The following is a 14,204-nucleotide window of genomic DNA, read 5'->3' as shown; positions in this document are numbered from 1 at the left end:
AATAATAATAATAATAATAATAATAATAATAATAATAATAATAATAATAATAATAATAATAATAATAATAATAATAATAATTTTATTTATTTATTTATTTATAACTTATCTAAAATACATTTGCAAATATGCAGTAGGATATTATACATTATCTTTGCAATTATTTACACCTGCAAAGCACTTGATGTGCTTATCTGCCGGTGTAGTTGTTTCACATTTATATACAATGTTGCAATCCTTACTGTTTACAACATTAATAAGGTATGTATATTTACATTAGCATTGTAATTTTGTCCTGTGGTGTGAGTTTTTCTTAATCCCTGAAAGTATCACTCAAAGTAGATAAGTCTTTGGTACATTTTTCATTCATGAACAAATATTTAAACTGTAATTTTATTATCTATGATCCATAGTTTCACATGTTTTTTTAGTTGATATTTGGTTTTCAAGTGTGTCAATTCTGAGGGCAACTTGTTCAAAAATTTAGTAACTACAACTTGCAGTGTTCTGGATCCATATTTGTTGTAGTACCTCATGACCTGAAAATAACTTATATGTCTCAGTCTTGTTCCATGTGTATGTTCATTAACAATTCTATATTGTGGCTTCCAGTAATTTTCTTTAATTATGTTGTACATATATAGTTGTTTAACTCTCAAGAACCTTTCCTTCTGGTACATCCCTGCTAACATATCCTCACTTAAGCTAAATATTCCTCTGTTTTCATACCAAAAGAATGCTTTGACAATGCGATTTTGTAACATTTGTACCATGTTTATGTCTGTAACAGAAGCTGATCCCCATACACTTACACCATATGATATAAGTGACTCAACAAGTGAATGATAAACCAATTTTAAGCTATCATGAGGTATTATATACTTAACCATTTGCATTTTGAACAAGCTTAGCCTCAGTCTTTCACACAACTTATTAATATGTTGCTTCCATGAAAAATATCTATCTATTATTATACCTAAATATTTCATGTTATCAACTTCCTCTATTACATAGTCACAATTGCATGATTTTTGTTCACCATCGTGAATGCACTGAACTGAATGGCCTGTTATTTTAATGTTTTCTCTTTGCATTTTTGGGGTAGTAATGTACAAGACTTTTGTTTTTGAAGTGTTAATTATTAGACCCTTATCATGGCACCATTCTTGAAAGTAGTTGTACTCCATTTGTAAATGCTTCTCTGCTACTTTTGGGTTTTTATGTACTGATACAATTAGTTTATCGTCTGCATACATGAAATATTTACATTTTTTAAAACATGAGCTTATATCATTGACAAAAATAATATACAAAATGGGTCCTAGGATACTTCCTTGTGGAACACCTCTTTTAATAGAAGTTATTTCTCCATATATATTATCAATTTTTACCCTATACGTTCGGTCAGTCAGATAACTTTCAAAAACTTTTAGTGGTGTTCCTCTTACCCCAATTTTGCTTAAGGCTGCAATAATTTTTTCATGGGAAATTGAATCAAATGCCTTTGAGAAATCAATAAACATAGCTAAAATGTGCATACCTTGATTTAGCTTCCCATTGATCAAATTGGAGAATTCCTCAAGAAGATTACTTGTACCCTTGTGTTTTTGATAAGCAAATTGATGTTCATCAAAAATTTTAAATTTTTCTAAATATGAGATTAGGTGATCAGCAATGTATCTTTCAACTGCTTTACCTATAGTTTGAAGAATAGATATCTGTCTATAGTTTTCATACTGTAAATGTGAACCTTGCTTGTAAATAGGTCTCACTATGGCAGTCTTCAGATCCTTTGGGAAAATACCTGTCTCTATTATTTTATTGATTAGCTTCTGTATTACTGGTGTTACTATGTCTATGTTATCTTTCAGATGTTTAACTGTTAATTTATCCATGCCTGGTGATTTATTTATGTCCATTCCTTCAATTATGTGTGCTATATCTGCTGTACTTGCTAGTGGTAGATAAAATGATGAAAGTCTCTCTGTATTAGGTAATGGTCTTCGTTGTACTCTACATTCATGTACTACCTTGTCTAGCTGTTCTGAAAATGTTTTTGAAAAGTTATCAACTATATTTTCTAGTGAGTCTTGCCTTCCTAAATAATGTCTTACCGTTTCTTCTATTGTCCATTTCTTTTTAGTCTTTAGCACATCATTTAATACTTCCCAAGTTTTCTTCATGTCCCCTGTACAACTTTCAAACTGCAATCTGTAATGCTTTCTTTTTGCTTTTTGAATATCAGCTATTATATCATTCCTCATTCTTTTATATAACCTCCTTAAATTTTCCTTATTTTCTGGATTTAAATTTGATGCATTTTTCCATCTTTTGAAAAGTCTGTCCCTTTCTTTGATTTTTTCTATTATAGCACCCGTCAGCCACGGTTGAGAGTCTTTCCTTCTCTTCTGTTTTTTTGTATCCTTCGTTTCAATAGTTGCCTTGTTAACTGCATTGCAAATCTTCATGTATATATCATCTGAACTCATGTTCTCATTTATTTCTTTTGCAATAATTTCTATTTCTGTTCTTAACATGGATTTACTCACCCTTTCCTGTATGTTATCTATAACTTTTTCACTTGGAACATATTTATTACACCTAGTATCATGTGATATCTGTACAGTTATTATATAATGATCAGAAACTTTAGTCTGAATTACAGAAGAATCTCTTACATTTTTCCCACTCCTAATCAATGCATGGTCGATGCAGGATTGTGTTAGTTTTCCATTTACATATTCTTCCCTTGTGAACTTGTTAATGCAATGAACTAACTGATGATCTGCTAGCACATTATTGTACAAGGATGTGACTCTGCTGTCTTTCAGAATATCTATGTTCATGTCCCCAATAATTATTAAGTTTCTGGCATTCATACTATGTAAATGAAGATCTAACTCCTCCACAAAATCCTTTGGATTATAGTCAGGTGGTCTGTATACTGCCATAATGATCCCATATAGTGTTCCATTAATCCAAACTTCCCCTGATAAATTTTCAAATTGATTTGTTATACATTTCTTTTCTTTAAATATGAACCCTTCCTTGACAAAAATGACTATTCCTCCACCCCTAGAAACATTTCTTATTGAATAATGCATACTATATCCTTCTAACTCATACTGCTCAATTTCCATTTCATTATTTACATTTATTTCACTAAATATTAGCACATCTACCAGTGGCCTGCTGTGTCTTAATATTATAACCATCTGATCCCAATATTTTCTAATTGATCTGATATTCATATGAAGTAGAGACATTTCACTTTCTTGTTTCTTTGTCATCTGTAGCCATTCATCACAATTATTGTATACCTTTGAGTCTAGTAATAAACTACAACTATCAATGTAACTAACATTTGGATGGAATGATGTAGAATTAAATTCACCTGTTATTGAATAGTATACTAATCGCAAAGAATAACATACGGTTAAACCTGTAGAGAAAAAATATAAAAAAAACTAAACATATTAATATAGGATAATCTAACAATTTCTAAAATTAAGTCCTTCGAATAAAATCCAGCCAAAAAAGGTATACCACAAAGCGCGAGATTAGAAATATTAAAACAAACAGCCGTCAGCGGTATTTGACTACAAATATTTCCCATAAACCGAATATCTTGAGAATCCTTCATATTATGAATTAATGAACCAGCACATATAAATAAAAGAGCCTTAAATAATGCATGCGTTAAAAGATGAAAAAATGCTAATTTAGGAAACCCTATAGCTAAAATTCTTATCATTAAACCTAATTGTCTTAAAGTTGATAAAGCAATAATCTTCTTTAAATCAAAAAGTTGATAAAGCAATAATCTTCTTTAAATCAAATTCAAAATTAGCCCCTAAGCCCGCCATAAATATAGTAAGTCCAGCTATAAGTAATAAAACCTTAGACAATCAGGTATCCACAAATGCTCTATTAAACCGGATCAACAAATAAACCCCTAATAATAATAATAATAATATTTTTTGTTTTATGTCCCACTAACTTACTTTTATGGTTTTCAGAGATGCCAAGGTACCCAAATTTAGTCCTGCAGGAGTTCTTTTACATGCTAGTAAATCTACCGACAGGAGGCTGACATATTTATGCACTTCAAATACCACCAGACTGAGCCAAGATCGAAGCTGTCAAGTTGGGGTCAGAAGGCCTGTGCCTCAACCGTCTGAGCCACTCAGCCCAGCAAGGGCGAATTCAAATGAACTTTGCGAGGCCTTAAGACTGGCATGAGAGCACCAGTCGAAGAATGAAACTTCGCCAAGGAAGGGGTTTGAATATGGATCTCTGAGCTGACAGGATCGCACCATAGCAAGTGCGCTATGGTGACACTGCCTGAAACCAATGGTGTGTTTACGTTTAATGCTGATTTCTCGGCATGGCTCTCAAGCCAGTCTTAAGTCATGTACAGATTTAGCAACACCGCTGCACAAAACCCATCTGAATTCACCTGTGAAGTGATCTGATTGGCTACCATGAGCAGTTGATAAAATGACAACGGTGCAAGATATCAAATTATTTTTTTCAAATTATTTATCAGCATGACCAACCCTCTAATGCTCATATACCCGGTTCACATTATTTCCGACCAGCCTGTATCTGCATAAGATCGAAGCAAGAGAAGTGATCACTGGGCAAGTTGGCTGTGCAGTTAGGGGCATGTGTCTGTGAGCGTGCATCCAGGAGATAGTGGGTTTGAATCCCACCGTCGGCAGCCCTCAAGATGGTTTTCCGCGGTCTCCCATTTTCACACCAGGCAAATGCTGGGGTTGTACCTTAATTAAGGCCACGGCCTCTTCCTTCAAATTCCTAGGTCTTTCCTATACCATCATCGCCATAAGACCTATCTGTGTCAATGCGATGTAAAGCCACTAGCAAATTAAAAAAAAAAAAGAGAAGTGGTCTCAGTTCTAAGTTTTACACTTTGTATATCATTTCTAATATCATTCTACTGGCTGTACACCTAAAATGATATTCACTCTGAATATGAAATTGTGAAGCAAGTAACCTTTGCAAGAATGAGGATTGAATCAATCATAAACAAAGTTCTGACCCTCTGCACACGTATTCATTAAACTTTTGAGATGTATACTCAACCACACAAAAAGTGGCCATTTGAAATGGGATGAACATATTGTGCAGGTGGTACGATTCCATGTACCACATCTTTGGCTACTGGCTATCCACAGTTTACAGATATCCTTATATTTCAAGACTGGCATGAGAGCACCAGTCGAAGAATGAAACTTCGCCAAGGAAGGGGTTTGAATATGGATCTCTGAGCTGACAGGATCGCACCATAGCAAGTGCGCTATGGTGACACTGCCTGAAACCAATGGTGTGTTTACGTTTAATGCTGATTTCTCGGCATGGCTCTCAAGCCAGTCTTAAGTCATGTACAGATTTAGCAACACCGCTGCACAAAACCCATCTGAATTCACCTGTGAAGTGATCTGATTGGCTACCATGAGCAGTTGATAAAATGACAACGGTGCAAGATATCAAATTATTTTTTTCAAATTATTTATCAGCATGACCAACCCTCTAATGCTCATATACCATTTTCACACCAGGCAAATGCTGGGGTTGTACCTTAATTAAGGCCACGGCCTCTTCCTTCAAATTCCTAGGTCTTTCCTATACCATCATCGCCATAAGACCTATCTGTGTCAATGCGATGTAAAGCCACTAGCAAATTAAAAAAAAAAAGAGAAGTGGTCTCAGTTCTAAGTTTTACACTTTGTATATCATTTCTAATATCATTCTACTGGCTGTACACCTAAAATGATATTCACTCTGAATATGAAATTGTGAAGCAAGTAACCTTTGCAAGAATGAGGATTGAATCAATCATAAACAAAGTTCTGACCCTCTGCACACGTATTCATTAAACTTTTGAGATGTATACTCAACCACACAAAAAGTGGCCATTTGAAATGGGATGAACATATTGTGCAGGTGGTACGATTCCATGTACCACATCTTTGGCTACTGGCTATCCACAGTTTACAGATATCCTTATATTTCAAGAATGTATAAAATTAAAATCTCTTTGCTGGTCAATTTTTGTGCAGTTGTATGTACATACCGTTGTTTTGGTGTATAAATTAATGCCAACAATCACAGAAACTGTGAAGCATTTAGAATTTCTTATCCTTATGTAGTATTTTGACTATCAACTAGAGTATATCTGAACAGAAGTGATTAAAGTGGACCAAATGAAATGCTGAAAACAATTGGAAAGTATGTTATTAACAATTTGAAATCTCTGAGTAAAGCAGAAAACTGTACAGTATTTCAATCAATTACCAATGCTCTGCCTTTAAGGGCTTTCACACAGGTGGCAGATTCCCTATCAATTGTTTACGTAGCCTTTCCTTAAATAATTTCAAAGAAGTTGGAAATTTATTGAACATCTCCATTAATAAGTTATTCCAATCCTTAATTCCTCTTCCTATAAAGGAATACTTGCCCCAAGTTGCCCTTGAATTCCAACTTTACCATTTTCTCTCCAATGATAGAACGTACTGCTTAGCTGACCAGCTTGCTCTTTACACTCAAGTCTTCCTAACTCAGAGTTTGCAGCATTTTGGTAACATTACTCTCTTGTTGGAAATCACCCAGAACAAACTGTTATGCTTTCCATTGGATCTTTTCCAGTTCTTGAATGAAGTAATCCTGGTGAGGGTCACATACACTGGAACCATTCTCTACTTGGGGTCTCACATGCTCACCCCTTTACATCCTTATTACAAACCATACATATCCTCATAACCATATGAAGAGGTCTGTAACATTTTACAACTTTCTTAATGTGATTACCCCAGTAAAGGTCTTTTCTTATATTAACACCTAGGAGCTAATAGTGATCCCCGTGAGGTAGGCCCTACTTTCACTCCATAATCAACACAATACATAAAACTTGAGGGAATTTTTCTCTTGGTGAAGCATACATCCTTACTTTTCACTTTAATACCATACCATTGTCTGCTGTCCATCTCACAACACTGTAGAAGTTGTATAGTGAGATAGGTATAGATAATACTGCTTGTTTTCCAATATATTTTCAGTTCATTTCATGATTTTTTATTTCCTTAAGCAGATTGAACATTTGTTAAGAAAAGAAATTTTGTTACCTGAGTAATTACTGCCACCTTTCTTTCATAGTCACGCATTACTTTGATAACTGGATAACCTGTTTGTAAAGTCCATGTGTCCATGATCATTTGAACTGTTAGATGAGATGGTAAAGTATCATCTTGGTGAGCCTGTGTGGTTAGTGCTTCCCAAAGATCCTCCTGACGAGCATTGCCGTATGCATGACCCTGCAGGTAGCTTTTTAACCCAGCACGGAAAGTGTCTTCTCCTAGGAAGTGGCTCATCATCCGGATTATTGAAGCCCCTAAAAATACACAACTAAGTGAGCCAAACCAAATATAATGCATGGGGATATAAAAGGTAATCAGGGTGTTGTTATTATAGCATTTTTAATTAATTTTTAACAGGACACAAAAAAGAATTTAAAACACAACGGTCCCACCTAATCAATTATGTTTATTTGCTTAATGCAAATTTAATAATTTTAGGACGTGTTTTGTCTACTTTGTAAACATCTTCAGCTTATGGTTAGGCTTACTGCATAATTAACAAGGACACATTCCTGTCATCTTAATGTTAAATTACATATTAAAACATTTCAAAAAATGTAAACCTAATTAATAGTATAATTATGTACAATAATGTAATAAGCCTAAACGTAAGTTGAAAATGTACACAAAGTAGACAAAACATGTACTAAAGGTATTAAATTTGCATTAAGCAAATAAACAGTATTGATTAGGTGGAACAGTTGTGCTTTCGATTCTTTTAAGTGTATAACATTGATACAGAAAATGCAGATGATTGCTTGCAACAGGACTCAAACACAAGTATTCTTCCTTTCACTATGAAAACTGAAGTTCAAAATCAATAATCAATACTTCTGGATATGAGTTGTTTTGTAGCATAATGTGGTGGCACAATATTTTCTTTTTCCTTAATCTAAAATACTTGATTATTAGCTTTTACAAGATATTTTGTTTTCAGTTTCTTGCTTTTGACTACCGTGAGTAAATCTTACGAAGAAATTCTCATTACTTGCAAATCAGTTCCAGTTTCCTCTATCATTATGTCAGTGAAATTAAGTACAGTACTGTATGATGATGCTGGTTATTTAAAGGGGTCTAACCTCTAGGTCATTGGCTCCTAATGGTACAAAATGAGATGACAATTTGAAAGTCCAAAATTCATCCATTGACCAGAATTCAAAATGTGATGATGAATTAATGGATGAACATGACTCATAAGTTATGAATTTCAGTATGATACGTATTGACAATTGATCACTATCGAAGGGTAGAGAAAGGTCCACTTATTCAATCCCATTAGATTAATATAATATCTTATATAACTGGTACTAGTTTTGACGTTGCCTAACATAGTTGGGGATGGGATCAGATAAATGCAGCACAGGTGAAGTTCAAGGAAGCAGAGATTGTTATCAGTGGAATACTGTGTAGGAGGGATACTGACTGGAGGGTGATTGGGGATTTGAATGAGATTATGGAGTGGGTATGTAGGAAACTGGGAGTGAGATTTCTAGATCCTTGTGGGTGGGTAGGAGATAGGGATCTGTGCTCAAATGGCCTTCACTTAAACCACAGAGGTACGTATAAGGAAATTTGTTTGGAAGGGTTATAGGGAGGTACATTCAAGGAAACGGGGTGGCCTAGGGAGCGGTAATAAGGGTACAGTGATTTGGAAGTCAAGTAGGGATGACATAAAAATCTTAGTGTTGAACTGTAGAAGTATTGTAAAGAAAGGAATAGAATTAAGTAATTTAAAAGATAGATACTGTAATAGGAGTTGAATCACGGCTAAGAGATGACATAATGGATGCAGAAATTTTCTCACAGAACTGGAGTGTGCATTGTAGAGATAGGATAGGAATGGTGGGAGGGGGAGTATTCATTCTGGTGAAAGAAGAATTTGTGAGCTATGAAAAAGTTAAAGATGACAAACATGAAATTCTAGGTGTAAGGCTCATTTCTAAAGATAATAGCCAACTTGATGTCTTTGGAGTGTACAGACTGGGAAAGGGTAGCACTGATGCTGATTCAGAATTATTTGATAAGATAATCAGGTATGAGGGAAACAAGATGGAAAGAAATGTGATTGTAGCTGGAGATCTGAATTTACCAAATATCACTTGGGAAGGTAATGTGAACGACAGGAAGCATGACCAACAAATGGCAAATAAGCTAATATGGGAAGGACAGCTGATTCAGGAAGTGATGGAACCAACTAGAGGAAAAATATCCTGGACATGGTGCTAGTAAAACCAGATGAGCTCTATAGAGAAACCGAAGTAATAGATGGTATTAGTGATCATGAAGCTGTTTCTGTCGTAGTTAAAAATAAATATGATAGAAAGGAAGGTCTTAAAGTAGGACTATTAGGCAGTACCATATGGCTGATAAAACAGGCATGAGGTAGTTTTTAAAAAGTAACTATGATCGGTGGAAAACGGTAAATAAAAATGTAAACAGACTCTGGGATGGGTTTTAAACATTTGCTGAGGAATGTGAAAACAGGTTTGTACTTTTAAAGGTGGTAAGGAATGGTAAAGACCCACCTTATTATAATAGAGAAATAAAGAGACTAAGAAGGAGGTGCAGATTGGAAAGAAATAGAGTTAGAAGTGCCTGTGAAAGTAAGGAGAAATTGAAGGAACTTCCTAGGAAATTAAGTCTAGCATAGAACTCAGCTAAGGATAACATGATGGCAAGCATAATTGGCAGTCATACAAATTTTAGTGAAAAATAGAAAGGTATGTATAGGTACTTTAAGGCAGAAAGGACATTCCAAGAATCATTAATGAACAAGGGGAGTGCGTATATGAGAATCTTCAAAAGGCAGAAGTATTCAGTCAGTGGTATGTAAAGATTGTTGATTACAAGGATAGTGTCCAGATAGAGGAGGTAACTAATACTAAAGTAGTATTAAAATTTACATACGATAACAATGAAATTTACAATAAGATAAAAATGTTGAAAACTAGAAAAGCAGCTGGAATTGATAAGATTTCTATAAACTAAAGACAATGGGTTGGGATATAGTACCATATCTGAAGTAGCTATTTGATTATTGTTTGCATGAAGGAGCTATACCAAATGAATGGAGAGTTACTATAGTAGCTCCTGAGTATAAAAGAAAGGGTGATAGACATAAAGCTGAACATTACAGGCCAGTTTGACATGCATTGCATGTAAGCTTTGGGAAGGCATTCTTTCTGATTATTTTAGGCATGTTTGCAGAATTAATAACTGGTTCGATAGAAGGCAGTTCAGGTTTAGGAATGGTTATTCCACTGAAGCACAACTTGTAGGATTCCAGCAAGATATAGCAGATATCTTAGATTCAGGACATCAAATGGACTGTATCATGATTAAGCTGTCTAAAGCATTTGATAGGGTAGATCATGGGAGTTTACTTGCAAAAATTCGTGCAACAGGACTAGCCCAAAGAGTGACTGAATGGGTTGGTATATTTCTAGAAAATAGATCTCAGAGATCTGGAGTATGCGAAGCTTTAGCTGACCCTATAATAATTAAGAGGAATTCCTCAAGGCAGTATTATTGGAGTTTTATGTTTTCTTATAGGCTATATGGTATATAAATGATATGAGTAAAGAAGTGGGATCAGAGATAAGGCTTTTTGCAGATGATGTTATTCTGTATAGAGTAATAAATAAGTTACAAGATTGTGAGCAACTGCAAAATGTCCTCAATAATGTTGTGAGATGGAGAACAGGCAATGGTACGATGATAAACAGGGTTAAAAGTCAGGTTGTCATTTTCACAAATAGGAAAAGTCCTCTCACTTTTAATTACTGTGTTGATAGGGTGAAAGTTCCTTTTGGGAATCATTGTAGGTATCTAGGTGTTAATATAAGGAAAGATCTTCATTGGGATAATCACATAAATGGGATTGTAAATAAAGGGTACAGATCTGTGTACATGGTTATGAGGGTCTTTAGGTGTTGTAGTAAGGATGTAAAGGAGAGGGCATATAAGTCTCTGGTAAGACCCCAACTAGAGCATGGTTTGAGTGTATGGGACTCTCACAAGGATTTCTTGCTTCAAGAACTGGAAAAAATCTAAGGAAAAGCAGCTCGTTTTGTTCTGGGTGATTTCCGACAAAAGAGTAGCGTTACAAAAATGTTGCAAAGTTTGGGCTGGGAAGACTTGGGAGAAAGGAGATGAGCTGCTCGACTAAGTGGTATATTGCAGGTTATAAATTTCATTTCTTGTCTGTATTGAAGATCTACTTGTGGTACAAAATTATTAGAATTTAATATCATAAGTGGTATGTTCCGAGCTGTCAGTGGGGAGATGGCGTGGGAGGACATCAGTAGACAAATAAGTCTGAGTGGTGTCTTTAAAAGTAGGAAAGATCACAATATGAAGTTGGAATTCAAGAGGACAAATTGGGGCAAATATTAATTTATAGGAAGGGGAGTTAGGGATTGGAATAACTTACCAAGGGAAATGTTCAATAATTTTCCAATTTCTTTGCGATCATTTAAGAAAAGGCTAGGAAAACAACAGATAGGAATCTGCCACCTGGGCGACTGCCCTAAATGCAGATCAGTAGTGATTGATTGATTGATTGATTGATTGATTGATTGATTGATTGATTGATTGATTGATTGATTGATTGATTGATTGATTGATTGATTGATTGATTGATTGATTGATTGATTGATTGATTGATTGATTAGGTGGAAAATAAATAAATTCTTAATTGTGAATGCAGCAGCAATTAAACTGAGTAAAAACAATAATGTAAGTGAAAGATCAAAACATATTGACATCATGCACCATGTATGTAGAGAACTAGTAGAAAAGGGGTTCATTGAGTTTGTATATGTAGCATCGGAGAGAAATGCTGCAGACTTGTTCACAAAATTTTTATCAAGCAGCAAGCTTAAGAGTTTCTGTAGGCTTATAGGATTGCAATGAGAGGATAATTGATTGAAGTGCAGTTTTAAAATTTTTTTTTTGAGAAAAGGGGGGAGTGTTGGAATGTTGTGGTTTTCTCATAAAAATAAATTGTCATGTATCATATCTTGTATTAGTTATAGGAAAACAACATTAAGGTTATGTGTTTTTAACTGAGGTAAATTTAGTCAAGTGGTTTATCTTTGTTTGTTTTGTTCTTTGAACGTTTGAACTGCTTGGTGTGTGTGATGGTGAGTTGTTGATAACAGCTCGTAATAAAAGGATGTGTGTAATGAAGCTGGTGATCCTATGGTATAATTTGCTTACCTAAACCAGTGTAATGAGTAGAAATGAAGATATATCAACAGTTCTCATCTTATCAGATGAGACTATTGTTATGATGGCATTGGTAATAACTGTCAGTTGGTGTTATATTGTGGATGGACATGACCGACGTTTCTTTTTTGTGGGGATCATTGCGAATACATGTAATAAATTTCATTATCAGTTCCGTATTGACTTGAATATATATAAAAAAAATCTTAAAACAAATTTACAAGTATACTGTCCACATGTTCGATACAAAGTTGTTACCTTTTATCTAAAATGTACCGGGAGGTACACCTCTACACCGCACATTTAAAACTTGTGCCTTAAAGAACTCCTCTACAGGAGAAACACTGAACGTGAAACTGGACCAACTTATAAATTTTCTCTGAAGATGGCACCACTAAAATTTTGTTATTGTGAAGTTTCCAGTACTGTGTGAATTTCAACTTGTTTTGTTTTCCATTTATCAAGAAGTTGGACATTCTCTCATAGATGTCACCACCCAAAAAAACTATGATCATGCACCCTGGTGTGAAGTGAAAGAACCTTCTTGAAGAAATTTTGTATTCATAAGTTTTTTCTTACTAAATTTTGTTCATTCATCTTTAGGTTGGCAATATTTATCTTTTCTTTCTGCCAGTTTTGAATTTAGCCAATCAAGAATTTCTGGAATTAATTTTCAACCAATCCCGTATTTCTTCTTCGATTTTGAGTGTAACCTTTTCATTCACCAATAAAATTGAGAGGGTGTGGCTGTTTTATTCGTGAAAGGTCTCGAACTTTCCCCGAGGGTTTATAAACTGCAGATTTTCTTGTCTCCTGGCCATTTGATCGTCATCTAACTTAGTGTGTGTGTCAAGCAGGGGGTGGGAGGTGCCTCTTTCATCAGGCAGCAGTTCTTCAGTAAGGTAATGGCCAGTTAACATCTTTATTTCTCTGCCCCACAGTTTAACCTGAGGGAAAGGTCCGAAACCTTAAATATGCAACTAAATTCTCTAAAGTGTATATCTCCTGTCGGCTCATGTAAAATTTCATAAATCTTTAACTGTAAACCGGGGATAGAGAGTGATATACCCTCTCGAACTCCCCTTCATCTGGTTTGAGGTACCGCATTTGTTTCTGCTATGTATTGAAGTTATCTCCATGCGCGCTACCTCAGTAGTTTGGGATTAGCCCCTGTTTCGTTGGCCTAGTACCCTATAGGCTTTTAAATTTTTTTTGGGAGCTCAATCTTTGACTCCATTCCGGTTGTACTCGGGCCGTTTATTGAACCTATTCTTTTTCACTAAGGCTCCTTAGGTTGGGTACTAGATACCTCTGTGTAATAAGACGACTATTTGTAAATAGTGCCTTGTAAGGCCAGTGATTATTAAGATTCTCATATTGTGTTGCCTGGAATAGGCTTAAGAACTGAGAACATGTGAGCTCTTTTTCAAGTGTTGTAAAATTGCCTCTGGGAGGCCTGATATTGCAATTTTGGGAGCAAGTGCTCCAGGTATTAGGGGATTTCTGCCCTTTGGGTAAGTGTATATTCTTTGTAAAATCGAGCTGGGAACCCAAAAATTGTAAAACTAGGGCTTGTAGGCCAAGAATGTTCAAGTTCGGAAATCTTGGATCTTTCTAAATCTTGTTTCTAATTTGCTATGTCATTGTGATTTCTCCTAGTGAAAAGTTGCTAAAGTTGTGTTATTTTTCGAAAAATATAACCTTTGTTAAAATTTTAAATTAACTTTGACTTTGTAGTTAGACCCATTCACTCCGGCACCTTCTTTCACCTCTGCTGATCCACGGGAAACCCCGTAACATAAAACATTATATAAAAGG

The 14,204-nt window shown here is 35.0% G+C and overlaps 1 protein-coding gene across 2 annotated transcripts in view; it reads right to left on the bottom strand.

Moving 5' to 3' along the window:
* Positions 1–14,204, bottom strand: part of LOC136884362 (aminopeptidase N) — a 386,248-nt gene that overhangs the window by 196,702 nt on the left and 175,342 nt on the right. For both annotated transcript variants that reach the window (XM_067156506.2, XM_067156496.2), the window contains exon 8: positions 7,146–7,411. In XM_067156506.2, coding sequence (XP_067012607.2) covers positions 7,146–7,411 — 266 coding nt within the window. The remainder of the gene's footprint in view (positions 1–7,145; positions 7,412–14,204) is intronic.

This window comes from Anabrus simplex, chromosome 1 (genome assembly GCF_040414725.1).
Source record: "Anabrus simplex isolate iqAnaSimp1 chromosome 1, ASM4041472v1, whole genome shotgun sequence".
Classification (NCBI taxonomy): domain Eukaryota; kingdom Metazoa; phylum Arthropoda; class Insecta; order Orthoptera; family Tettigoniidae; genus Anabrus; species Anabrus simplex.
Note: the sequence above shows the minus strand (reverse complement) of the source record. Positions and strands in the feature narration are given on the sequence as shown.